Below are 24,763 nucleotides of genomic sequence, written 5' to 3'. Positions count from 1 at the left end.
ATGTTCTTATTTTTCTCCATCCTGACATAGAAGGTAGCATCCTGTGCCTATATTTCTGCACTTTGATTTTTTTACTTAAAATATATGTTGTAATATAAATATGAACACTTATTATACACTAGTCATTATTCTAAATATATATATATACATACATATATATGTATGTAAATTCATTTAATCCTCCTAATACTCCTATTATCCTTATTTTACCAGGGAGATTTTTCCATATACTGAACTTCCTCCCATTTTCACAGCTGCATAATACTCCATTGTACAGGTGCATCATCATTTATGTAACTCATTGCCTAGTGATGGGCCCTAAGGTTGTTTCTATTCTTTGCTGTGATGGACTGTGTTACATTGAAGATGTTACTTTGTATGTGGAGCTAGAGCTGCAGAATAGATACCCAGAAGGGGGAGTGTTGTGCCAAAGGATAAGTATATTTAAATTTTGATGACTACTGCCAAATTGCCCTCTGTAGAGTTACTCATTCTTTTCGTAATTGCTTAGCACTTCTCATTAATAATGTCATTGGTGAGCACTAATATTTCTGTCAATTATAATCACTCTTTGTTAAAAACATTTATGTAGACTTAATCTCATTTGATCCTCTGCAGCATTCCCATATGAGATGGGAATTATCCCTGTTTTACAGACAAGAAAACTGAGGTGCAGGGAGGTTAAGTGGCCTGCCAAGGAAAGGCACAGAGCTGAGGTCAGACCCACATCTGCCCAGCTTTTTCCTCTGCTCTACCTGCCACTTACCTCAGGCACTGGCCCAGCCTCTGGGGGATAGGTCTCTGTTACTTAGGTCAGATTTCCCAAGGCTGGAGGAGCTGAAGGCTCATGACTGAGTGGCAACCCCCATTTCCCTTTCCCGCATGCTGGGCTCTGCAGAAAACTTTTGCTAGCGTGGAATAAGTCTCCTGTGTTTGAGTGGGAGGATTAAGACCTGGGACCTGACCACCTTGGGTGACTTGGAAAGGTTGAAAGCCCGCAAAGCTGAGGACCAGTACCTGGTGCCAAGATTTTGGAACTACGTTGGCCAGCAGGCTCTCTGTTGGCAGTTGTGGGACACGTTGATCTCAGTAATTGAGGCCAAAGTGACCCCAGCTAAGATGCTTTCTCCTGGCCTCAGATGGGCTGACTTATCATCACGGCTGATAAGAGTAAATTACAGCCAAATTTCTAGGGAAGTAACTAATGCTTTTCCAGGTAACATTTGAAGAGGCTTCACTGCCACGTTTCAGAGCATGGACTCTAAGCCAGACTGCTTAGGTTTCTGTATGAGTTTCCTATGGCTGCTGTAACAAATTACCACAAATTTAGGGGCCTAAACCATTACAGATTTATTGTTATGTAGCTCTGGAGGTCGGAAGTCTGATATGTGTCTCACTGAGATAAAATCAAGATGTCAGGAGGGCTCTGTTCCTTCTGCAGGCTCTTGAGGAGAATCCATCTCCTTGCCTTTTCCAGCTTCAAGAGGCTGCATGCATTGCGGGTTCCATGATCCCCTTCCATCTTCAAAGCCTCCTTGTAGGATAGTGTCACTCTGACCTCTGCTTCCAGCATCACATCTTCCTTCTCTCACTCTCCTACCTCCCCCACTTTCTTTTATAAGGTCTCTTGTGATTACACTGGCTCCACCCAGATAATTCAGGATAATCTTCCCATCTCAAGATCCTTAATTTTATCACACCAACAAAGTCTTTTTTGCCGTATAGGTAACACACTGAGGTTCCCGGCATTAGGGCTTGGATGGGGGCCATTATTCCACCTACTACAATTTACATCGGAACTCTACCATTTACTAATTGTGTGTGACCCTGGACAAATTATTGTACCTCATATTCAGTTTCCCCATCCTTAAAATGGGGATAATAATAATTCCTACTCCATAGGATTATTAGGAGGGTTAAATGAGTTGATACTTCTCAAATGCTTATAATAGTGACACAGAGTAAACGCTATGGAAGTGTCTGCCGGCTAAAATACATTAAGTAAATAAAAATATACACACTCTTTGATCTAGCAATAGCAATCCCATTATTTTGTCACCTATTTCACAGAAACAAAAGGGTCCATGCATTAGGTTACATAAAGCATTGTCCATTGCTGGAATGTCCATTAACAGAATAACTGAATCAGTGTGGTCCTTATGGAATGGAATGGAGCTATTAAATAGAATACCTAAGTCCATGCTGATAGACCTAGAGGAGTGTCCTGAAGAGAAGTTGAATTAGAGGAAGACGTTACAAACTAATGGTTTAGCACGATGTTCTTTTTTTTTTTTTTATAGAGCATCAACCCCCCCAAAACTGTTGTAGATATTTGAGCCAATCATTTAACCTCTGAATGCCTCAGTTTCTTCATCTGTGAAATGAGGATAACAATAATTCTCGCCTAAGAAACTCTTGCTAGCTTAAATGGGATGAAATGTATCAAGTCCTTAGAATCCCACAAGCAGCTGCATAGTCTGGGTATTTCTGTAGTGGTCTGAGTAGAGGAAGGTGTGAAGGATGCACCCAGGGTGCTCACCTGGTCACCTTGAAGCGGTGAAAGGAAATTCAGAAGCCGTGGGAAGAGATGATTAACTTTCTTTTTGTACATCTTTGCATTGTTTCACGGGTGGAGGCTGGCTGTTGTTACTTAAGAAACTTTTTATGTTACAATGTTTTATTGGTAGTTTGGATATTATTACCATAACCACAAACTGAACTGGGAAAAGCACGAACATAGAAACATACCATGATTCAGAGTTTTGTAATTTTTGAAGAGGAATTTAATAACGAACATTTAAAGGGGAAAAAAAGCGGGAGAGCCCTAAATCAGGCCCGCCTTGCGTGTCCACAGCATCTACTGCCGAGGCTGCTCCAAGCCGCTGTGCTGCTCCTGCGCGCTCCTGGATCGGGGCCACAGCGAGCTCAAGTGCGACATCAGCGCGGAGATCCAGCAGCGGCAGCAGGAGCTGGACGCCATGACGCAGGCGCTGCAGGAGCAGGACAGCGTCTTCGGCGCGGCGCAGGCGCAGATGCGCTCGGCAATCAGCCAGCTGGGCCGCGTGCGCAGCTGCACGGAGGAGCTGATCCGGCAGCGGGTGCAGCAGGTGGTCGCGCACGTGCTGGCGCAGGAGCAGGAGCTGCTGGCCGGGGTGAATGCGCGGTACCAGCGCAACTACGAGGAGATAGCAGGCCAGCTGGGCCGCCTGGACGCTGTGCTGCAGCGCATCCGCACGGGCAGCGTGCTGGTGCAGAGGATGAAGCGCTACGCCTCCGACCAGGAGGTGCTGGACATGCATGGCTTCCTATGCAAGGCACTCCACCATCTGCGCCAGGAGGAGCCCCAGAACCTGCAAGCCGCCACGCGCACCGACAGCTTCGACGAATTCAAGATGCGCCTACAGGACCTCGTCTCTTGCATCACCCAAGGCACAGGTAAGCCACCCTCATGGCTGGTCTGTTTACCATTTAAGGGCTTGTGTCCCTTGAGGAAGGCGGGGTCGAAAAGATCAGTTCGGTGTGACAGAAAAGGAAACGGGTGTTTTATACGTCTCTTAGGTTTGATCACATCCTGTTTTAGGGCTCAGGATAAATCTGGGGGAGAGGAGGCACTGACACAAGGTGGCAGCCACCTGGAAGGGTCACGTTTGACTGATTTACAAGACCCTATGGATTAGATGCAATCTTGTAACTTTTGGGGAAGTTTAAGAAACTACAAAGCTGAAAACCAGACCCCATATCATTTTAGCCCCTGAGAGACCAACCACTCCAGGAGGCTCTCTTAAACCACCTGTGTCCAACAGCAGAGAAGTCAGCTGGAACATGAGGTTACGGTGGGGATGAAAAGAACCCCTGGGGTGGTGGGGTGCTTACCCAAAACCATGCTAGGGCTCAGTGGAAGAGATCTTTTGCCTCTAGGATGGCCTGCCATCTGGACCAGCTGCCAACCTTTGCGGGTCCTGCCTGGTATTGGGCTCTTGGGAAGTGGGGAGACACCAGACCAGTTTCTGACCTGGAGTTGTCCAGTCCAACTGGGAGACAAGGTTGTGGCACATGACGCAGCTGGAGAATGAGTCAATGCCTGGCTCTGCAATCTGAATCTTAATAAAAACAAGCTGCAGGTCAGAAGAATATCATGGGCTCTCACTGCGTGCAGAGAAGTCTGAGCAGTAACGCCATTAGGATTGTCCGCCTTGATAGTAGCCCAGGGATGGAGAGAGCTGGGCTTGGGGTGTGGAGCCAAAGGCAAGCACTCTCTAATGCCACCCCTCTCTTCCTTCTGGTCGAGTTTATGCCCATTGCAGTCAGGGACCTTTCTTTCCAACTATAGCTCCTCTGGAGCTGCCCCAGGGAGAATGGGTCTCTAGGAAAAGCAACAGGGATTTTCCCTCTGTCACTGTCCCAAGCCAGGATGCTTCTCACCAGGGATGTCCTTGACCTGCCTGTGACCTTCTCTGTGTTCTCCAGATGCAGCTCCATCGAAGAAAGCCAGCCCAGCAGCTGCCAGCTCTCCCAGAGACCCTCTTGACATTGACCTGGTGAGATGGGCTTGAGGTCTGAAGGGGAGGCGGTATGTCCAGCAGGTCAGGCAGTTAGGAGTTCCCCCATGTCAGGAAGGAAACTGAATCTTGCTGTCTGTGTGTCTGCAGGCAGCAGAAGAGAGAGGGCACATGAGGGAAGGGCAGTGGAGCTGGACTGGAGCCTTCAGTGGGAGGGAGCAAAGGAAGGGCTGGCCAGCTAGCTCCGGGCTCCTAAATGCCAAAGTAAGCTCTTGACAGGTTCAGGAGAGGTCAGACCCAGGGATGGACGGGTGGGGAAGGAGGTGGTCATTGCTAAGCAGCCCTGATGGATGAGGCAGATGACTCTCCTCTCCATGTGCCCCACTCCAGATATGTGAGCCTTTCCCTGGGGCAACATGTGGACGTTCTCATCGTCTTCCCCAACATGTGGTTCTTGGAGAGGAATGCAGAATGGGTCTAAGAGTCAGACCTTGATCACAGCAGCCTGGCTTCTTCCATCAGTGTGATTTCAGGGCCAGCATAGCTCCAAGAACCATAGTTTTCAGGGTTGTGAGGAACCCACACTCCCTCTAATGTCGGCATTCCCTCTGCCGCACCATGACCCGTGGCTGTCCAGCTCCATGCACACACCTCCAGGGACAGGGAGCTTGCGTACTCTGGAGGCAGCCACCCCATCTCTGGACTGCTCTGCCGTAGAGTGCTTCCCAGGTGCAAGTGCACTGGCATCCCTTTAACTTGCCCCCTTAGTGCTTGCATGCATGGCTGCTCTCCGCCAGGATAAGCTGCTTCAGTTCCTTCCTGGACGTGGCCTCTGGGCTCCTCCCCATCCTGGTCATCCAGGTGTGCCTGCCTGTCAAGGATCTGGGCCCAGGACTGACTAGTCCCCCATGGAAAGCAGGTCTTATGGTGAGGGCGGTCAGCCTTCCCAGCTTTGCTCTGGTCTGTAGGAGACAGAGATTGCTACAGGCTGAGGCAATCAGGAGAGGCTTCTTGGAGGAGGCTGAACTTAGGATCTGGGAGTTTTAGAGCTAGGAGAGAGCTTGGAATCTCACCTCCTCTCATGGAGGATGAAGAGAGAGGGGTGTGACTTAACCCGAGGCCATACAGCAAGCTAGGGGCAGAACTCGAAGCCAATTCTAACTGCCTTGGGTACTGCATTACCTTGTACACATATACAAAAGTAAAAATCTGGTGATACGTGATACAATCACATGGTCGGAAGTAAAAACAAAAAAAGTGATAATGTCTCACTCCCACTTCGTCCTCTCTGTGTCCAGTTCTTATGCCCATATATCTATCTGTCTTAATTTCTTACATATCCTTCTAGAACTTCTTTATGTAACTACAAGCAAATATGATTATATATGTTTGCTTTCCTTTCCTTTTTTTTTTTCTTTTGGTACAGTACCAAATATACACAATAGTGTTCAGGAATTCTTACCCTATCAGTAGGCTGGGAGCTTCCTAATACCTTTTTGCATCTGCATAGTGGTACCTTGAATGGATGTAGCATGCTTTAATAGCCAATTCCTTGTTGATGCATATTTAGGTGTTTTGATATTGTAGAATGAATGATGTCCCCAAAGAAATCATGTGACTGATAGTGGAAAGTGCCCTGGGTCCACAGAGCTTGGCTGTCTTCCAGGTGCTCGTTGCTGTTTAATGAACAGCAAGAGAGCCTGTACTGGCTTGTGTGAATGAGTTCAAGGCATTTTGCCAGGTCTCTGCCTTGTGACCTCTCACTCCCGAGGTACTAGGCAGTTTGAACTTGAAGCATCAGAAGACTGCTCTCTGTCTCTTGCTTTCACTTTGGTAGTAGGCTTGGGGGCAGGGGTAGATAGAACTGGGGGATGGAAGTGGTCACACACTGTGAGCGCAAAGGACAGGTGTGGCCACTTGAGGGAGGCAGGCATGGTCTGGCTGTCCCAGGAGAAAGTCCGGGCCATCAGCTGTGCCAGGAGAAAGGCAACTCTTAGACCCACGTTCCTGCCTTTGGAGCTAGGAGCTGGCCAGCACTCATCCCTCCTGAAACTGCTAGTTCACTTCCCTCACCACTGTGTGCCTAGGCGAAGAGGGTGAGAAACACACCACCAGGCTTAACTGGGAGTGTTTGGGTGGGACAGCAGCTGGGGCATTTTCCCTCCTCTATTTCTCATAGGCTCTTTTTGCAATGACATCACAATACTTAAATGAAAAAAATTTAAAGTCGTAGAACAACTATAAATCAGTCATCATTGTTTTTTTTTCTTTTCTGAGCCCTCATGTGTGTTCCCCGCTTCATTAACATGGTGTGGGGGTCAGAGAGGATGGGACAGAAGTGGAGAAGAGCTCAACCCTGCCTTCGGGGAGTTCCCAGCCCACTTGGGAAGAGGTTCCCTTACATACCAGCAGTTGCAGAGCCACACAAGGAAGAATAGACTAGGATCTTTTTAAACCTTTTTTTTCCCCTTAATTTTTAATGGTGATCAAATACATATAAAATTTGCCTAGAATTGGAATTGCTGGATCATATGGTAATTCTGTTTTTAGTTTTTAAGGGACTACCATTCAAGTATCCATAATGGCTGCACCAATTTGCACTCCCCGCGACGGTGCACAGCGGCTCCAATTTCTCCACATTCTAATTCACGCTTTTTTAAAATAACGTGACCATCTTAATGAGTGTGAGGTGGTTGGAACTTTTTTGACAACCACCCGCTATAAAAAATATTTTACATCTAACCTACAGCATACACACACGCACATACCTGTAGCTAAGACAATTTTGCAAAACAAATTACGCTTATAAACGTGGGAGGTACTCTGATACTTTCTATTCTATCCTAGTCTATGTCGTACCAAAAAATGCCAGTCATGACGTTGCTTTCATGATCCACTAATGGGTCACAGGCTGTGGTTTCAAAAACACTGGCAGTGGAGATTGTGTGCTTCTTCTGGAAGCCTGGGAGAAGATGACCCTGGGAGACCATCCCTTCCCCCTACACCATGTCCACCCTCATCCAGAGAGACAGCTCTCCTCCCGCCCAGGAGGGAGGAGAAAAAGAAGTCAGTCCACCATAGCAAGTGATTTGGGAGCCCACATTTCACATGAAAGCCCTTGAAACCAAGAAGAGCCCCACCTCGGGGTCCCGATTTCCAGCACGTGCCCCATCTTGCTGGGCTTCTGCTCCCTTCCCAGCCCGGGCTTGGCCAGGTAATCCCTGGTGTCCCCCCTGTGAGAGAGAGCTTGCCCACAGCTCCCACCACACAGGAGGGACAGAGCGTGTCCCTGGCCCCGTCCTCTCCCTGCCCGGTGCCTGGCTTTCCCGATGCAGCTCTGCTTGACGAAGTGCCTCCTCCAGCTGTGTCGGAATCCCTTTCCGTCACTGGGTGGACAGACTATAGGCTCCTGACGAATGGTCATCCCCTGAGCGCGTGCGGAGTGTGGGGCACCAGGGGGTCAGGACGGGAGGCAGGAGTGGCAGGCCAGGGCCTCTGGACTGAGCCCCCGAGTCTGTGCCACCCATTTCAGAGGGACGCTTCCCGCATCACCCACTTGGTTTCAGCAAGAGGTCCGGCTTACTCTTCAGTTTCACAGGATAGAGAAAGATGGTGTGGAGGGACATGAAGGAGACAGTGAGTAAAGAAAGGGGAGCGCCCATGGGGACAGGAAAGGAAGTTCCATTTTGATATTGCTGGATTCACACCCTAGTCCAGGCCCTTATTGGGTCCGTGACCTGAGGACATCACTTCCCCTCTCTGTGCCTCAGTTTCCTTCCCTGAGACAGAATATTTTCATTACCCCAAAAGGAAACCCCATACCCAAGAAGCAGTCACTCATTTCTGTCTCTCCTACCCCCTGGCAACCACCCACCTGCTCTCTGTGCGTTTAGAAACTGGATATTTCACATAGATGGAATCATACAGTATGTATCCTTTCACGGCTGGTTGCTTTTCATGTGTTCAAAGTCCTTCCATGTCGTGTGTGCCAAACTTCATTCCTTTTTATGGCTGAATAACGGTCCCCTGGGTGGCAGTCCCACATTGAGTTTATCCATTCATCAGTGGGTGGACCTTTGGGTGGTTCCCACCTTTTGGCTCTGGTGAGGAGTGCTGCTGGAATATTCACATGCCAGGTTTTGTTGGAACATCTGTTTTCAGTTCCTTTGGGTATATACCTAGAATTCAAACTGTTGGATCATATGGAAGTTCTGTGTTGATCTTTCTGAGGATCCGCCTGCATTTCATTATGGGACAGGCACTTAGCACTGCCTGGCACAGAGGACAGCATCATCAGTGGCACTCACCAAGCGCCAGGTGCTCTTCTAAACACTTTGCCTGTAGTCACATTTCATCCACATTACCCTGTGACGGGGATGTTACTATTATTCCCATTTCACAGAGGGGACTGAGGCCCGGGGAGTTCTGAGTGATTTGTCCTATGTGTGCAGTTGCTCTTCTGACCCAGGGGGAATTAAGTCCCCAGGCAGAGTGAAGGTGGCAGGGAGGCCAGCATCAGCTCAGGGAAGACTTCCTCCCTGCTACAGCTCTGCAGCCGCAGAGGAGCTGCTTCCATTAGGAGCGACTGTTTTGTCCCTGGACTTGTCTAGGCGGGCCTGATTATCAAGCGAGCCTGGAGGGGTCATTGGGTGGTGTGGTCCCTGAGGTCACCTTCCAGCCCCGTTAGGATGCACAGGAACTGAAGTGGTCCCTGGACACCAGCACCTCAGGCTCACAGAGGGGTGAAGTCATGGGGGCCGTGGGGAGGACTCCTGGTCCCTAGGGGCTCTGAGCTTCGGGCCGGCCAGCCTGCACCTGTGTCTGGGTGAGGCCCTGGGGATTGGGCTGACCCCAGGCTGAGGTCCCGGCCCTCATCCTGCTGTAGCCCATCATTTCTGACTACCCTTGTTTCCTGACTTCACAGCCAGAGGAGGCGCAGAGGGCCCAGGTGCAGGCCTCGGGATTGGCTGCAGTACAGCCGGTGCCAGGGGCACACCCAGTGCCAGTGTACGCCTACTCCATGAAGGACCCCTCCTGCAGAGAGGTAAGGCTCTCACCGCCCCCACCTCCCCTCCTGAGGGCCCACATCCCACCAGGCAGAGAGAGGTGGAGCTGGAGTAAGAATCCAGTCCTCAACCAGCACCTACTCTACACCCTCCCGGCTCCTGGTTCCCCGTCACGAAGCCCCTCTCCGAGCACGAGCCACTCCCAGGGCAGGCAGAGGCTAGCAGAGGCCTGAGGTCAGCAGGCAGGGCCAGTGTGCATGGCGACCTGCGAGGGCATCCTGTGTAGAGAGAGGCATGACCTGCACGGCAGATAGCAGAGGGCAGGGCAGGAGCAAAGGGCACGGGGGTGCACTGGTCCCTGCCGCCCACCACCCCAGTGCCTTGGAGGCCCCTGACCCTACCCTGTGACTCCCTACTGCGCAGGAGGTCTCCAACACAGCCACACCACAGAAGAGGAAGTCCTGCCAGACCGAGTACCCCAGGAAGGTTATCAAGATGGAGTCTGAGGAGGAGAAGGAGGCAAGGTTGGCTCGGAGCTCCCCCGAGCAGCCCAGGCCCAGCACCTCCGCAGCCGTCTCGCCGCCCCACCTGGATGGGCCCCCCACCCCCGAGAGCCCCGTCATAAGAAATGAGACCTTCCTGCCTGACAGCAACCATGCGACCAGCGACCCTGGGGAGGCAGGTAGGGAGGTGGGTAGGCAGCAGGGGCTGAGGCCTATAGGCTGTCCTTCGGGGCTGGGTGGGGCCCTCTTCTGCATCCTGGCCCCACTCAGGAAGCCCAAAGCCAGTAGCATTCCTAGTGTGTCTTGCCCTCAGCTCCCACCAAATGGGAAAGGGAAAGCCCAAGGTTTGTCTGGGGGTGAGAGTGGATAGTCTACCAAGTGCTTTGCTGGGATGCCAGTGTGGGGAGGGAGCATGAGGGGCTGAAGACCCCAGTTCCTTAGCTCCGTCCCCTAACACACTCACAGAACCCAGCCCCTGCACAGGGCGGGTCTCCCAAAGAAATGTTTGCTGTGAGGTGCCTAGCACGTACCCAGAGAGGATGTGGGTAAAGTCCACACCCAGCAGTTCCCAGATTTTTCTGCAAAGGCCAACCACCTAAGGTACCTCATTTGTCCAGGATACCTTTTATGGCTACAGGGAGTCCTTTTACATGAGTTGAGGTCAACCTACAGAATTCTGGAATGTTCAAGACAGTTCTTCCTGGATCTGTTATACCCAGGGTCCAGCTTTATTTTCATTCTAGGTCTCAGACGGAGCCCTGACCCTGCTTACATACTCAGCCCTGATAGTCTTTACTCACAAATGCTGTTGGTAATCAAAAGGTTTTGATTAACCTAGATAAAGCACCTTTTAACTCAAACATCTCATCTCATGAGGCTGAGAATTGGAACAAACCAGTGTACTGCATTAGGATGGCGAAAGATTCCAAACCAAGTGGTGCTTGTCACGCCCTCCTACAGGTAACAGACTCTGAATCCAGGGCCAACAGCTGAATTAAGTGCTCACAGGCAAGGGACAGCAGGCGGTGATGGAAAGCCACCTGGAATAGGCCCTCTACACAAGCAGGTCCACGCTGCCCCCCTTGCAGGGCACATGCCACCTGCCCAGTCCACCGGCCTTCAGGGATTCCCACTGAAGAACACCCCGGGCCCCCTGGGTGAGCACCCCTGTCAGGGCCTAACACTGAATCCCCTGCCCCCTTTCAGAGGAACGCATCGTGGTGATCAGCAGCTCGGAAGACTCAGATGCTGAAAACTCGGTGAGTGGCCCGGAAATTTGGCCCAGGACTCCTGCCTGCCCCCATTCCAGGTCCCAGGGGTCACAGCCACAGCAAGTGACTCTCAGACTTCCCTTGCAGCAGGGGCATTTACCAGCAAGGCATGAGTTGTAGGCTGTCCAGAGGATACCAGCCCTCCCTCCGTCCCAGGGCAGGGGCCTTCAGTGACCATATGTGCTCTTCTGAAAAGCGGAGAGAGGGCTTCCTTCTAGAGCCCTGTCTCCTTTCTGGACTAGCCAATGCCCCTGTCTGGAGCTTCCTCATGCATTTTCCACCCTCCTAAGTCCTCAAAGAAGAGGGTGGACAAGAACCCACTCCTTGGTTACTTGCAGCTAGGGAGGGCCAGTGCAGGGGTGTGAGGGCGCAGAGCAGCACTGACAGGGTCCAGACATGCAAGCTGTGACTCTAAAGCCATCCCACCATGGACCAAGTGGCCTTATAGGTTGTGGCCCTCCTGTCCCTGGAGGTTTGTTAATGGAGGCTGGGCTGTCACTCATTCAGGGGAAAAAGGGATCGGAATAGAGTGGAAGGTTGGACTGGGTGGCCCCTGAGGTCCCTTCCAGCGCTCAGTCTGAGGTTCTGTGTTGGAAAGCGCACGGAGACCATGGTGCCACCACCCTCCTCGCCAGTGCACCCCCCACCGAGAGCTCGCCGACTGTCCCGCCCCTGCCGGGCCTCCCGCCTGCCCTACGGCACATGCCGCCCCCCGGCTTGGCCTCCCCACCATCCCGCCCAGCAAGGTGCCGAGCCCGAAGCCGAGTATCCCAGCCAGCCCGCCGGTCACCAGGAGCCAGCTGCCGTCCACCGCGGGATCAACCTGCTGTCACGCGGAGCACAAAGAACCACGCGCCTTCACCATGCCTTCCGCCAGCCCCCCAAAGTGTGTTGTACCCCGATGTGGACTTGTCCGCCCACCACCACGGTCCAAGCCTCCGCCCCTGCCGCCACAGCGCCTGCCAGCCATCCTGCCAGTCTCCAGGAGTCTCCTGCCCGCCTCCAAAGGGCCAACAGCCAGCCCCACCGGGCGCGAGGGCCAGCGCGATCCCGCAGCCGCTCCCTCCGGGGCTTACCCCAAGTAACCCAGTGGCTCAACAACTTCTTCGCCCTTCCTTTCTCCTCTCTGACTCCCCAGCTCGATGCCTCTCTCAGCCGGGGTGTAGGGAGAGGCACAACCCCAACTCTTGGGGCAGGAATCTCCCCTGGGGATTCTGGCAGAGCTCCCAGGGAGAAACCCCCAGTCCAGCTGCCACTGGAAGTCCCTCCAAACGCACTCCCAGCGCCGCACGCCCCGCAGAGGCCTCCCACCAGCTCAGGCTCCCCGAGACAAGCCTCTGAGAGCCCCAGCTGCCTCCCTCCTCTACAGCCCCAACCCGGCTCACACACTGAACCCTGAGCCTGGTCACCTTCCTAGGCCAGCACCCGCTCCCTGCTCCCCAAGCCCCCTCCGTCCTGCTGCCCAGCCCAGCCCAGCTCGCACACCTGAAGGCCCTGCACACAGTAGGCGTCCAGTCCATCTGGTCAGGGAGTGAGCCAGGCGATGAACGGCATCGTGGAACTCTGGGCAGAGAGACTGAGATCCTCCCCAGCCAGGAGGGCGTGGCTGAGACTCAGGCCATCGTTCCTCACATCCTCGGGCCTCTTTGCCCAAGAAAAGGAAGCTTCTCTCATGCTTTGCACCTCCCACTGCCTCCGTCCCGACCCCATGCCTTTCCACTGGGTCTCTGCCAGGATGTAAGCCGACGAGGGCAGGGCCTGTGTCGACCCCAGGCCCTGGCAGTTGTGGGCTGCTCAATAAACACTTGTTGAACGATCGCCCTTGCAAACCTCCTTCCGTAACCATCAGATTCCCCGCTGGGCTTAGCCCTTCCCTGCAGGTGGTTTTTGTCTCCTCCCTGCGCTAACACTTGGCTCACTTGTGGAACAACATATCCCTCTTTCCCCCATCTTGTGAGTATCAGTGGTGGGGTCCAGGCCCTCTGTGCCTTTGAGGTTCCAGCTCTCCAGCTGAACCTGCTTTACCCAGCTCGTGTCAGACATCCTCCCAACCCCCCTGCTGTGGGAGACTCAGGCACCTGCCTCTAGGGTTCCTCTCCCCACCCAAGTCTGGCCGCCTTCCTGGGTGACTTCAGCATCCACCACCCTGGCCTCTCCTCTCCTTGACCTTTCAGGGATCTTCAGCCTGTTCCCCTGCAGCTACCAACCCCACCTCCACCCCCTCCCCTGGACCTCACCATCACTGGGAACTTTCCATCTCTCAGCTGGCCCACTCCACTTTGACCACAGCCTCCTCCTGTTCCTCAAGCTCTCAGTCACTTACTTTCAGGACCTCCACTCTCTCCCTTCCAGCTCCTCCTGCCTAAACCTCCACCCAGCAGCCAGCAGAGTCCACCATTTCAGCCACGAGGGTCTCAGCACCCACCCCTCACCCCCTCCCCTCCGCCCCTGGCCTCGGGTAAGCTACCCTCCAAAGACAGCTCTGGAAGATTTGGTAGCGTCGCTCCTCTGCACTGCCACCTGGAGGCCAGCTTCTGTGGGAGAAAAGTCAAGGGGAGGAAGAGAGCTTCAACTGACGGTCTAGGGCTCCTTGGCACTCCTGCCTCAGCATGCCCCTCCTCCACAGCGGCTCCCCACACCTCCACTTCCCTAGCGCTGGTCCCTCATCCCTACCCTCGCTCACAGCAGGTGACTTCACCTTCTGCCCTAGAAGGACAGTAGGACAGGTGCTGTGGAGTGGCCCACATCTCACTCTGATGACAGACTGACCTGACCCCATCACATCCTTCCTCCTTCCCCCTCATCCCTTCTGTTAGGGTGATGAAGACAGCCACCTCCCTGGAGGATTCACTCTCCCTCCTCCTGGCCCAGCCCTCCTGCCTCCTTGGGGGCCTCCCTCCACCTCCCCGTCCTCATCCGCATCTTCAGGTGCTTCCTCTGAGCTGCAGCTCAGCACCCTGAAGAAAGTCTTTCCCATCTTGCCAACTCCCGCCCCGCATTTACCCTTCAGCCTTCACCCCCTCGGCGCTCCTGCCTCACCCCACCCCCCTGCCCTTCCCCGCCAGGCCAGTGAGCCCTGCCACCAGCACCAGGGGACACCCCCATGCCTCCAAGTGCAGCGGTCACCTTCAGTCCTGACTCCCTGAAAGACTGCGGCCCTCGGCTTCGGGACGGCTCCTCCTTCACTCGCTGCTCCTCCTCACTCTCCCTTCAAGTCTCTTTGTTCTTTTAAGTGTTGTTCGTCCAGCTCAGGTTCTGGGCCCTCTTCTCTTTAGTCTGGACATTCTCTCTGTGATCTAGCCAAGCCCATGGCTTCACCATGGGCTCCCTCCTGCCCGCCAGGCCAGCACAGCCAGTGGCCTCCCGACTTGCCCACTCGGATGCCCCATAGAATCAACTCCGCTCTCTCCCTTCTTGGTAAACCGCAGTCTGCCCAGTTATAGGAGCCAAGACCCGAGAGCTGCCTGGGACGCCCCCCTCTTTTTTATTATTCTTCACAGCCAATCAATTTTTGAGTCTTTTCTTTCCATGTTCTAAATTCCTCTGAAATCTGGGCACTTCTTTCACTCCCATGATCTTGAGAAAAATAAAACAAATTGGCCCTGGGTAGAAATAGAAGCCTGGGAAGGACAGGACTGGGCTGTCACTGGTCCCGCCCGGACATCAGGATAGTCAGGTGGAGGCACGGAAATCGGCAGTGTTGGGGGAGGGGCGTCAGGGAGCCACTAGGTGACCTCGGAGGTCGATCAACTCAGGAGGGAGAAGCGCATTGCAGGTTACAAAGAGTTAAACGATTAGAAGCAGCTGCTCACCTTTAGAGACCAGGCCTGGAGGCGAAGGAGCCAGAGGGTCACTGCCTTTGTGCAGGGGTTCTTCAGACCCACGTTTTTAAAATTAACCATTTCAGGAGTGCAATACTTACTGGAATAAAGATTTAAAAAGAAAGTTAGACCCTCCCTAATTAGGTACATCTCTCACCCACCTTCCACGCCCCCTTCCAGACCTCTGGTGTTCCCAGAGTCCCTTAGAGGGAGGGCGCAGGGTGACATTTGCAGGGCGCCCGAGGCAACCATGTCCTCCCCTCTGTGGCCTTTACACAAGCTGCCAGCGCGTGAGACTTGTGGAATACTGGCCTGCTAAGACACCACGTTTTCCGCGTGTCCCAGGCCGTGTAGGACCCCCGCTCAGGGTGCAGTGGCTGGAAGCCAGACGTGGGGGCTCTGGCACAGACCTGGCCTGGTGGGCAGGGCTCGGGGAGAGGCTGCTTGAGCAGCAGGGGTGCTCTGTAGGAGAGCTGGCCCCTGCTGGAGAGCCAGTGGGACAGTAGTCATGTGGAGGGGCGAGGCCCAGGTCTGACAGTGGAGACCTGGGCTGCAGACTGTGCCTGAAAAAACACTTCGTGCCCTGTGGTAGCCCTGGAGCAGGAAAAGGTAGATGTTCTCACCTGCTCTTGCGACAGATGACTCGCCCCAGTGTCCGGCAGCAACAGGACCAAGTGGAAGCAGGAGGGGGCCTAGCCGGGGGAGGGGACAGCTCCTGGCAGAAGTGGCCATGGTGACTGGCAGTGGAAAGGAGGCCTGTGAGAGCAGCTGATCCAGGGGAGGGGCCGTGATACTGGTGAGTGTGTGTATCAGAAAAAGAAGCAGCTGCTCGGCTGAGAAGCTGGGAGCTGTGCCCTGCGATGGGCGGCAGCAGCCTGCCGAGGGGCCACAGGCTGGCTAACGAGATGGTTCAGTTCACAGATAACACGTGAGGCATCTCTGGCGCCTTCAGACGTTGCAAGAGCTGGGGTTCTGCGTCTGCAAAATACAGCCATGCTTGTGTCTTGCCAAACTGATCCCAGCTGTTGCTTAAGCTCAGGTGATCAGAAAGTTCCTCGGGAGCTGGGGACTCTTGATTGCATTGATAGCATTTACGTCGGACGCTGGATAGGTACCTTCGGGTGATGATGCTGCATATCAAAGAGTCTGGCCCCTCTGATTTGCTGATGCCCGAACGTGAAATGAATCCATAATTAGGGCAGTCGTTCTCAACCCTGGCTGCACACTGGAATCACTGGTTGGAGGGGGGTGGGTTACCAAGGACAGATTCCTGAGTCCCACCCCCTGAGATTCTAACTGACTTGGTCTGAGGTGCAGCCTGGACAGCAAGATTCTTTTCAGCTGCTCATGCACAACCAAAGTAGAGAAGCACTAAATTGGGGGATTCAGTTGCTTATCTGTGTCAGAGAAATGCCCATTCGTGTGTGTATCAGCCTTGAACAGAGGTGACGTGGACATGCCGGGACATGATCCAAGTGGGGAGAGGAGGCGCCGGATCTTCCCAGATGAACTTCCTAGGCTTTTGGAAGGTGATAGGATGTCACCCCCATGCTTCCTACGAGCACCCTTGATACAGCTGCCGCACCGGCCTTGTTGAGTTGGGATGCGGCTGATCTGTTAAGTTGACTATGATGAAAATAGGTGAAATACCGCTCGTGAGCCCAGCTGCGTGTGTGTCCTGGTTGCCTGGGTGTCCTGAAAGAGCCCTGGGTCCCCCGTGGCTGAGTCTGAGCACAGCTTTGCGGTCAAAGAAGCAGTCCACTAGCCAAGTATCCGGTATTTACTCACATCTTTCAAAGGCTATTACGGGGCTCCAGCTCATACCTCAGAGCCGCACTCCCTACATCCTCCGCCCGTCCCTCCAGCCCTCGTCATCTTCCATTCCCTGGCCCTCCGAGCGTTTTCTGACTTCTCACTTTCCAGTCCTCGCACGTGGGCTCTGGTCTCGTCCCCACTCCTGCTCCCGCTGCCGCCATTCTTTTCCCTTCTCAGCACATCACAGCCTTTTCCAGTAAAAGGCCCTCTCCTGGAAGCTTGGCTCCTGGTTTCTACCACTATTCCTCTCGATGCCCCCTCCGTCATCCTGAGTGTGGAGTAAGGTCAGAGAGGGTGGTGTCGGGGGTGGAACATGAGGGTTTCCCTTAGTGAGCAGGGCCAGAAAGGCATCTGTGTGCTGCTTCTGTTAACTCTGGGTCTTAGGAAAGTCTTTCGGAAACGTGTCAGTACTTCCCAGCTGTGTTGCTGGGATTTAAGGCAGCGAAGGGGAATTTCGTTTACTGCTGGGTGGAGTTCAGTGGAAGGCATTCCAGTAAGACCAGCCCCAGGGGTAGCTGTTCTTTATGGAAATCTCCAAAGGGAAGAGGAATCTGGGAGGAAGGGGAGTCAGGGCTGGAAGATCCAGCCTTCCCTCCCCTGGCAAGCTCAGCCAAAAGGGCCGTCGTTTACCTGAGGGAGTCAGCAGGGCCTCCAGTACACTCAGGACAAGGACAATTCCATCACTATCATGAAAATGACCCCAGGGACCATGGGGGGCTCTAAAAAATGAGTTCTCATGACCATTCATAAGTGATTCTGCTATGAAGGTGGGGGCGTTGGCCCAAGGATGCAGCTGTGCCCCCCTCCAGGGAGCTCAGCTCTTGGAAGAGAATGTCCAAAGAGAAGACTCTGGCCCTACAGCCCAAAGGGACGCTGCCAGAAGGAAGACAGGTGGAAGCGCTTGGGGCCGCTGCCGGCGCCTCTGCAGCTGCGTTTGGAGTGAAGAGGAGACAGAAGAAGGGAAAGCCCAGGGTGCCATGTCGGTGGGCGGCAAAGAGGACTCGGCTGAGGGGACGGCTCTTCAGCCGAGGCCCAGGGGAGGACATAGCAAGGAGAGCCCAGCTCTTTCCACCAGCCCCAGTGTGAGAGCACCCCGGCCTCATGAACAGAACAGCCCTGGAAGACTGGAGATAGAACACAGCTGGATCCTCCCATCCACCTGCTGCCAACTTCAAGGAAGACACCTGGAGAAGGCTCCTTCCAGGGAGGCAGAGGAGCAGTGACAGCGAGACAGATTCAGAGCACGACACGCCAAAGCAGGCTTTGATGCGTGGCCCAACCGAGGATGCAAGGCCTTTGACAAAGTCTTCTGACAAATTAGAGCCTCAGGGATAACGTCCCAGAACTCACGGGTTTCTCTCAGCAAAAGCAGCTCTAGATGGATTCACAGCAAATGTCTGTTTCTCTATCAGTGACTAGGAGGAAGTTGGTGAGCCTGGAGGAGGCTACAGAATGCAAATAAGGTGAAAATCAGCCACTCCCAGGAAAATCCAGCACTTTTTATTTGTGGTTAGTAAAACTTTACTCTTGGCTGAAGTTTTGGTCAAATGTTTCACCTGGAGAGTGGGAGTGCCCAAGAGAGTTTGCTAATTCTGTCCCAGGCCAGGGGCATCAGCCAGAGGCCGCAGTTAAGCGAGGCCTCAGTCGGCCCCGAGGCTGACTCCATCAGCCAGCAGGGGCAGCCGTAAGGGGGAAAGGCCCGAGGCCTGCTCTGGACTTTGTCCCAGCAGTGCCCCCAGCCGGCCCCATGACACTGGCCATGGCCCTTCCTCCGGGTATCTGGTTAGTGTCCTCAGTGGCATTCACAGGAGCTTCTGAGCAGGCCACCAAAGACTGAACATCTGGCTTTGGCAGGTGTACAAATGATGACCAATTAACAGTATATTATGAAAGGCTCCACCTCCCACTGCAGCCCCAGCTCCTGGTGAAACTCTGAGCCAGAGCCCTTCCCCCACCTCGGAGGTCTTTCAAACTGTGTTCTTGCCTTGGTGCTGGAGAGAACACAGCCTCAGGGGTCCAGCCTAGAAGAGCCCTGGCCTCAGACTTCCCTAAGCGGCCAGCTCCTGGATGCCAAATGATGGAGGGCCCCCAGGTTCTGAGGCTTCTCGCCACTGCTCTCACAGCCAAGTTCTGTGTGTCCCCCAGATGTGGCCTCTGAGGCCAAGCAGCCCACCCCTCCCCTTTGTGCAGGACACTGGGATCTCGGCTGGCTTGGTGAACAAGAAAAGCCAGGCATCTGACATCTTCCAGGGGAACACCTGGGGTTCTAGATGAGGCTGCTTCCCCCTGTCCCAGGTTCATGTTTCTTTTGAGTCTGCCCAGAGAGATGAAGCGAGGAGCAGACACCTCCGGCCCTGCACCTCCACACCTAGCCCTGCTCGCCCGTGCGCACACTCACCCTGTGGCCTCACACTTTCACACCCACTGTGCCAACACAGGTCCCCAAGTCCACAGCCCCTCATGTACACCCAGATGCACACACACACATACACCTGCATTCATTTCCGCATGTGCTTTCACCCACACTCACACTTGCCCATGTGATCTCATCCGACTCACTCACTAAGGCACATGCCCTGGTTCACACGCACCACCCTCACACCTGCGTGTGCACACTCACGTCCGTCCATGCACTGGCTCGGAAGCCCACCTTCCCTTTCCCAGTAACATGTCCTCCCTCATGTGCACACAGATGCCCCCACCATACCCACGTGCTTGTGTTCCCATGCACACTTACACTCGTGCACACACACCTGCTCACAGGCATGTGCTCACGTGGCCACTGAGCTCCCTCCCACCCTCCAGACCCCTGACCTGTTGGTTTTCTGTGTTTCAGCCCTCCCAAGAGCTGGACGACAGCAGCAGTGAGTCTGGTGACCTCCAGCTGGAGGGGCCCAGCTCCCTCGGGGTCCTGGACAAAAGCCTTGCTGAGTCTCAAGCAGAAGACAGGCCCCTGGTTTTCTTCGACCTCAAGATTGACAGTGAAAGTGGGTTCTCCAGTGGCCACCCCACCCCTTTCTAGCTTAGTCCCTGTGTCCCCAAGATAAGCACAGGCAGAGCCACCTGCAAGCCCAGGAGAGCCTAGGGCTCTGGCCGGTGGCTGCAGCCAGAGGGTGCGGCCGAGCACTGGCCTCCCAGCTGTCTGAACTTGGTTGTTTGAATGAGGATGTTTGCTTTGATCAGTGCCTGAGGTGTGGGACGAGAGCCTCCCTGAGTTCCTCCTGACCAGCGCTTCTCTTAGGGAGCACATTTCTAAGCCGAAACGCAATGTGAAACTCGCTGCTATGAGACCAACAATCCAAGCATGGTCTTAGGCTGGGACTGCACACTGCTGAGTACAGAGCCTGTTTGTTCCACAGGGAGGCCAACAGAGCCCAGGCCACAGAGAGATATGACCCCTTCTCCCTCAGCTCCACGGTGGTTGCCCTGGTCCTGCAGAAGGCAGGTCCTGCCCTGTGGCCTGGACGCAGCATGGGGCCAGCCCAGGCAGACAGAGCAGCAGGTGTTTACAGTGGACAGGGAAGCAATCTGCAGACCTTGCTGGGCGATTCGGGGCCGCGCTCTGAGTGGAGTGGACTGAGCAGGTGTGCTGTCTGACCCAGGGCGCTGATGGCTTAGTTAAGTGACTGATGGGGTTGGAGGCCAGGGGGCCTAGGCAGAAACAGTGAGGGAGCTCGAGTGTGGGTGGGTGGAGGCTGGCAGAAGACAGGAGGGACCTGGAGCGAAAGAGTTCGGCGAACTGGGGCAGGTGGCAGAGCAAAAGGGGAGCAAGGGGCGCTTGGAGGGCAGCCCCCTCCCTTCTGACCCTGTCCCCATCAGAGCCAGGGTCAGAGCCGCACCTGAGGCTAATGCTGGGTTCCTGCCAGCGGGCCCCAAGGTGGGGCCTCTGGGCAGTGGGTCGGGAACCCTAGATGACCCCCTGCACCTGGACAGTGTCCCCTGCCAGTGCCTCTGGGGCCTCACGTTGCCCTTCTCTCCCGCCCAGCCCAGAAGATTAGCCAGCTGGCGGCTGTGAACCAGGAAAGCCAGTTCCGGGCGCTGATCCAGCCCGAGGCCTTCGGCATCTACTCCAAGGCCGTCTCCCTGGAGGTGGGCCTGCAGCACTTCCTGCGCTTCCTGGATGGCCTGCGCCGCCCCGTACTGGCCTGCTATCAGCTGTGGGGGCCCAGCCTCCCCAGCTTCTTCCAGGCCCTGGAGGACATGAACAGGCTGTCGGAGTTTCAGAAGGCCATCTCGGGCTTCCTGGCCGCCCTGCCCCTCATCCAGGAGTGCGTGCCCGGGGCCAGCAGCTTCAAACTCAAGAGTCTGGCCAGGACCTACCTGGCGAGAAACGTGAATGAGCGCAGTGCCCTGGCCGCCGTGCTGGCCATGCGTGACCTGTGCCGCCTCCTCGAGGTGTCTCCGGGCCCCCGGCTGGCCCCGCACATCTACCCCTTCAGCAGCCTGCAGTGCTTCGCGTCGCTGCAGCCCCTGGTGCGGGCGGCCCTCCTGCCCCGGGCCCAGGCCCGCCTGCTGGCTCTCCACAAGGTCAGCTTCATGGAGCTGCTGACCGCACACCGCCATGACCCGCAGGGGGGCTTGAAGAAGTACAACCACTTCCTGAGCCCACAGACCCCCTCGTTGCCCCTCACCCAGTCTGTTCTCAATGTGCAGGCTCTGGGCACCTACTTTGAAGGCCTGCTGGAGGAGCCGGCCTTGGCACAGTCAGAAGGCATCGCTACCCTTCTTGCTGGCCGCAGCTTGGCAGAAAGGGCCCCCCAGGAGAGCTGAGAGGAGGGGACGACTGGCTTGGCCTCTGTTGGGACAGAGAAGGATCAGGGTCCCTGGGCCAGGCCCTGCCCATCACAGCATTCCCAGGTCTAGGTCCCCAGTGCTTTGTCGTTTGGTCCAGGATTAGTTCTTCTCTGGGACCAAATTCCCCTTCTCTAAAAATCCCACAGAGAAAGTTCAAGGCCAAGCAGCCACCTGCCAGGGGCCACCAGATCCCCATACAGACCCTGGGAGCGCCTATGAGTGAGCTCACCAGACCCCAGGCCCCTCGCCTCCAGGAGCCAGAACTAGGGAGGCCCCCAGTGAAGGCGGCATGGCGCTGAGTTCTTGAAGTTGCCCCCATTGTGCCCCAGCCGCCTGACTCACCACTCCCACCCAAGTCCTTGCTGCTCTTCCCCGACAACCCCCACCCCCGCCACGGCCCCAGGGGACCTGCTGACAGCTCTCACAGACACTGCCTGCAATGACTGCAGCCCTATGGGTATCAAAGTGCCTTTCAAACCAAACCGTCCCTTGTGGATTTGGGTTCTCCCAGCCTCTGCTTGCCTGGAGACCGGCTCTGTTCACCTCCCCTTTGGAGCATTTTCATCCCCAAAGGGCCTCCTGTCATTGGAGACAGGGGCTGCTGCTCCATTTCCTGTCCCTGCTTCCACTTTCTGACCCTTCCAAGCCTGCCTCCCTCCTGGCCGCAAAGACGCCTCCCCTTAGTCAAGACTTTGCCTTTGGTCCTCAGGCACCAACCCCTCTCAGCACGGCCCCGCTCCCCCTCCCCAGCCCCGCTGAGGAGTGTCCTCAAACCCAGCGCTGCTTTCTCTGGAGTCCAGACCCACAGCATCAGAGTCTCGGGGGCAGGGCCCAGCAAGCTGTTTTATCAGGTTCCCCAGATGACTGATGCCCACCAAATTTCAGAACCATTGCTCTGATAGACCGCTTCTCCTCCGAGGAGCAGCAGAGAGAGTTCTGGCCCTGGCCCTGACTGTGCACTGAGTGGAATCTAGGAAAGGGCCCCTTCCTGAGCCTCCACATCCCCACCTGTAAAATGGGCTGGTTGGTCCCAGCACTGTCGCCCAGCTTTGACATTCTGGGGTTTTAGGAAGAACAGCAGGCCTCTGAGGCCGTGGTCATGGAGGTTTTCATCCTTGAACCCCTGGTCCCAGCCCTAAGCTAAGGTCTCCAACTCTGTGGCCACACTAGAGGTCAGCAGCAGAACTCAGGCAGGGCAGGCGGGTCTCATCTGACTGGCCGAACCAGTGTCCCTTTCCCTCTCCCCCTCGCATCGCTCTCCCGTGGCTCCCTGATCCTGGGATGCTTCCCAGACGCCTCCCAGGCCTCCCGCCTCCATGGCCTCGGCATGGACGCGGGTGAAGTCTGCCCCTCCAGTGGGTGCCCTGGAGACACTCGATGGGACGGGGGAGTGCTGGCTCTCACAGTGAACTCTGACGCATTTAAAATAAGATTCTGATTTAAAGCAGGCGCTGGTGCTGAAGTTCGTCAAAAGCAGGCTGGAGGGCGAGGGGAGGAAGAGTCTGGAGCCCCAGCTTGGATGTGATGACCATCTAGGCAGCAGCAGGGCAGCGCTTGGGCTTCTCCTCACAGCATCTTCCCCTCAGCACCCCCGCCCCAGGAATGAGCAGTGCCCGCTGACTTCCAGCTCCAAGCCCAGCCCCACAATGCTTGCTATCTTCATATGGAGTTGATCCCAGGCTGTACAGCAAAGGGCTGTTCTGCCCTCTCTTCACTGTCGCAGCCTTTAATAAAGATGTGAATCTTCAAAGCTTGATGCGCCAATCACAAACTCGGCTTGGCCCACCCCAGGCGCCACGGAGCGGCCTCTTGGACAGCGGGCACCTGCTGGCACAGCTGTTCTCTGTGGGAGTCTTCAGGACTTGGCAGAGCTGAGAGCCCCTCGTTGCTCAGTGCTGAGGGCCTCAAGGATGTGAACCCCAACTCTGAGTGGGGAGAACAAGGTGGGCCTGCCTGGGATCATCCCCAAAGGGAAAGAAGCACAGCTTCAAGAATTACCTCCTAGAGGGAGTCAGGGACCAGAGACCAGGGTCTGTAGGAACCTTACCTCTAACCCCGGCTGGGTAATCTTGTACCCTGGGTGTCACAGATGGAATTCTCATTGGTACCTGCAGAGGTTCCCTTGGCACGGGCAGTGTGGGAATAAGTTCCCCTCTTGAACCCTGGCCTGGGTGGAGAGCCAGGTAATGTGATTTGATCAGTGCCACCACCCTTAGCCCCCGCTGCATGTCCCAGATGCCCAAGTCCCAGTCCTGGAGTTTTAGTCTCTAATGACAAACCCATATATGTCTCCTGTGCTTCATCTTTGAATTCTGTCTCAGGTTTATCCATGTCAATTAACCACAAGCTTGCTGGGCCAGAAGTCAGGACACTGAGTTTCAGTCCTCACTTAGTAACCTCTGACTCTGGTCTGATGGATCAAAATCACTAACGCTCAGGCTTCGACTGAAAAGGGGGTTAATATGGATCATTTTTACCTCTTAGGATCTTATGTGAACCAATGAGAAATGTTTGTGAAAATAGCCTTTTAATGTATGAAGAACCACACAAATGTGAGACCTTATTTTACAGACAATGAAGATGACAGTGTTAGTGCTTTATAACTTACAGGAAAATAAACAGATGTTGGATCTTAGCAAACAAAGGAGTTGGGCTTATCTTCAGGGGAATAAGGAACAAGATGTCAACTGTGTGTGTGTGGGGGGGGGGGTTCCTGGGTCCCAGGGAGCCAGGGAGGAGAGCTGGGAGTCTACCTTGGAGCGGCTGAGCAGTAGGAGGCTGTGTCCCCGAAACACCCAGGTGGGAAGTTTCAGCCACACAGGCCTGGAGCAGAGAACAGCCATCCAGTGGCAGCCCAGCTCAGCCCTGCCAGCCCTCAGGTGACTCTGGGGCCCCCTTCTGAGGCCCAAGAGCTCACTGACACCTCCAGGAAGGTAACTTGAGAATATGCTTTAACCTCAACCTTGCTCTTCCTTCTGCCTGCACAACACCCAGCTGCTGCTCCAGCGCCTGGCCCTGCTGTTCCCCTGCCCAGTGCCCTCCCCTCATCCAGCC

At 54.9% G+C, this 24,763-nt stretch overlaps 1 protein-coding gene across 10 annotated transcripts in view; it reads left to right on the top strand.

The window, feature by feature from the left end:
- PML (PML nuclear body scaffold) overlaps positions 1 to 24,361 on the top strand; it is a 36,754-nt gene extending 12,393 nt beyond the window's left edge. The window contains exons 3-9 of one of the 10 annotated variants that reach the window (XM_015247517.3): positions 2,855 to 3,435; positions 4,468 to 4,538; positions 9,424 to 9,543; positions 9,929 to 10,187; positions 11,215 to 11,267; positions 19,752 to 19,902; positions 20,901 to 24,361. In XM_015247517.3, coding sequence (XP_015103003.2) covers positions 2,855 to 3,435; positions 4,468 to 4,538; positions 9,424 to 9,543; positions 9,929 to 10,187; positions 11,215 to 11,267; positions 19,752 to 19,902; positions 20,901 to 21,685 — 2,020 coding nt within the window. In that variant the 3' untranslated portion in view covers positions 21,686 to 24,361. Of the gene's footprint in view, positions 1 to 2,854; positions 3,436 to 4,467; positions 4,539 to 9,423; positions 9,544 to 9,928; positions 10,196 to 11,214; positions 11,268 to 11,877; positions 12,907 to 12,980; positions 13,099 to 19,751; positions 19,903 to 20,900 lie in introns of those variants that run through there. The other 9 variants (XM_072951027.1, XM_072951030.1, XM_072951025.1 and 6 more) reach the window with 9 other exon arrangements.
- The last annotated feature ends 402 nt before the right edge of the window (positions 24,362 to 24,763 follow it).

The sequence above is a fragment of the Vicugna pacos genome, chromosome 27, assembly GCF_048564905.1.
Source record: "Vicugna pacos chromosome 27, VicPac4, whole genome shotgun sequence".
Taxonomy (NCBI): Eukaryota; Metazoa; Chordata; class Mammalia; order Artiodactyla; family Camelidae; genus Vicugna; species Vicugna pacos.
The sequence above is the reverse complement of the archived record's forward strand: the minus strand, read 5'-3'. Positions and strand labels throughout refer to the sequence as shown.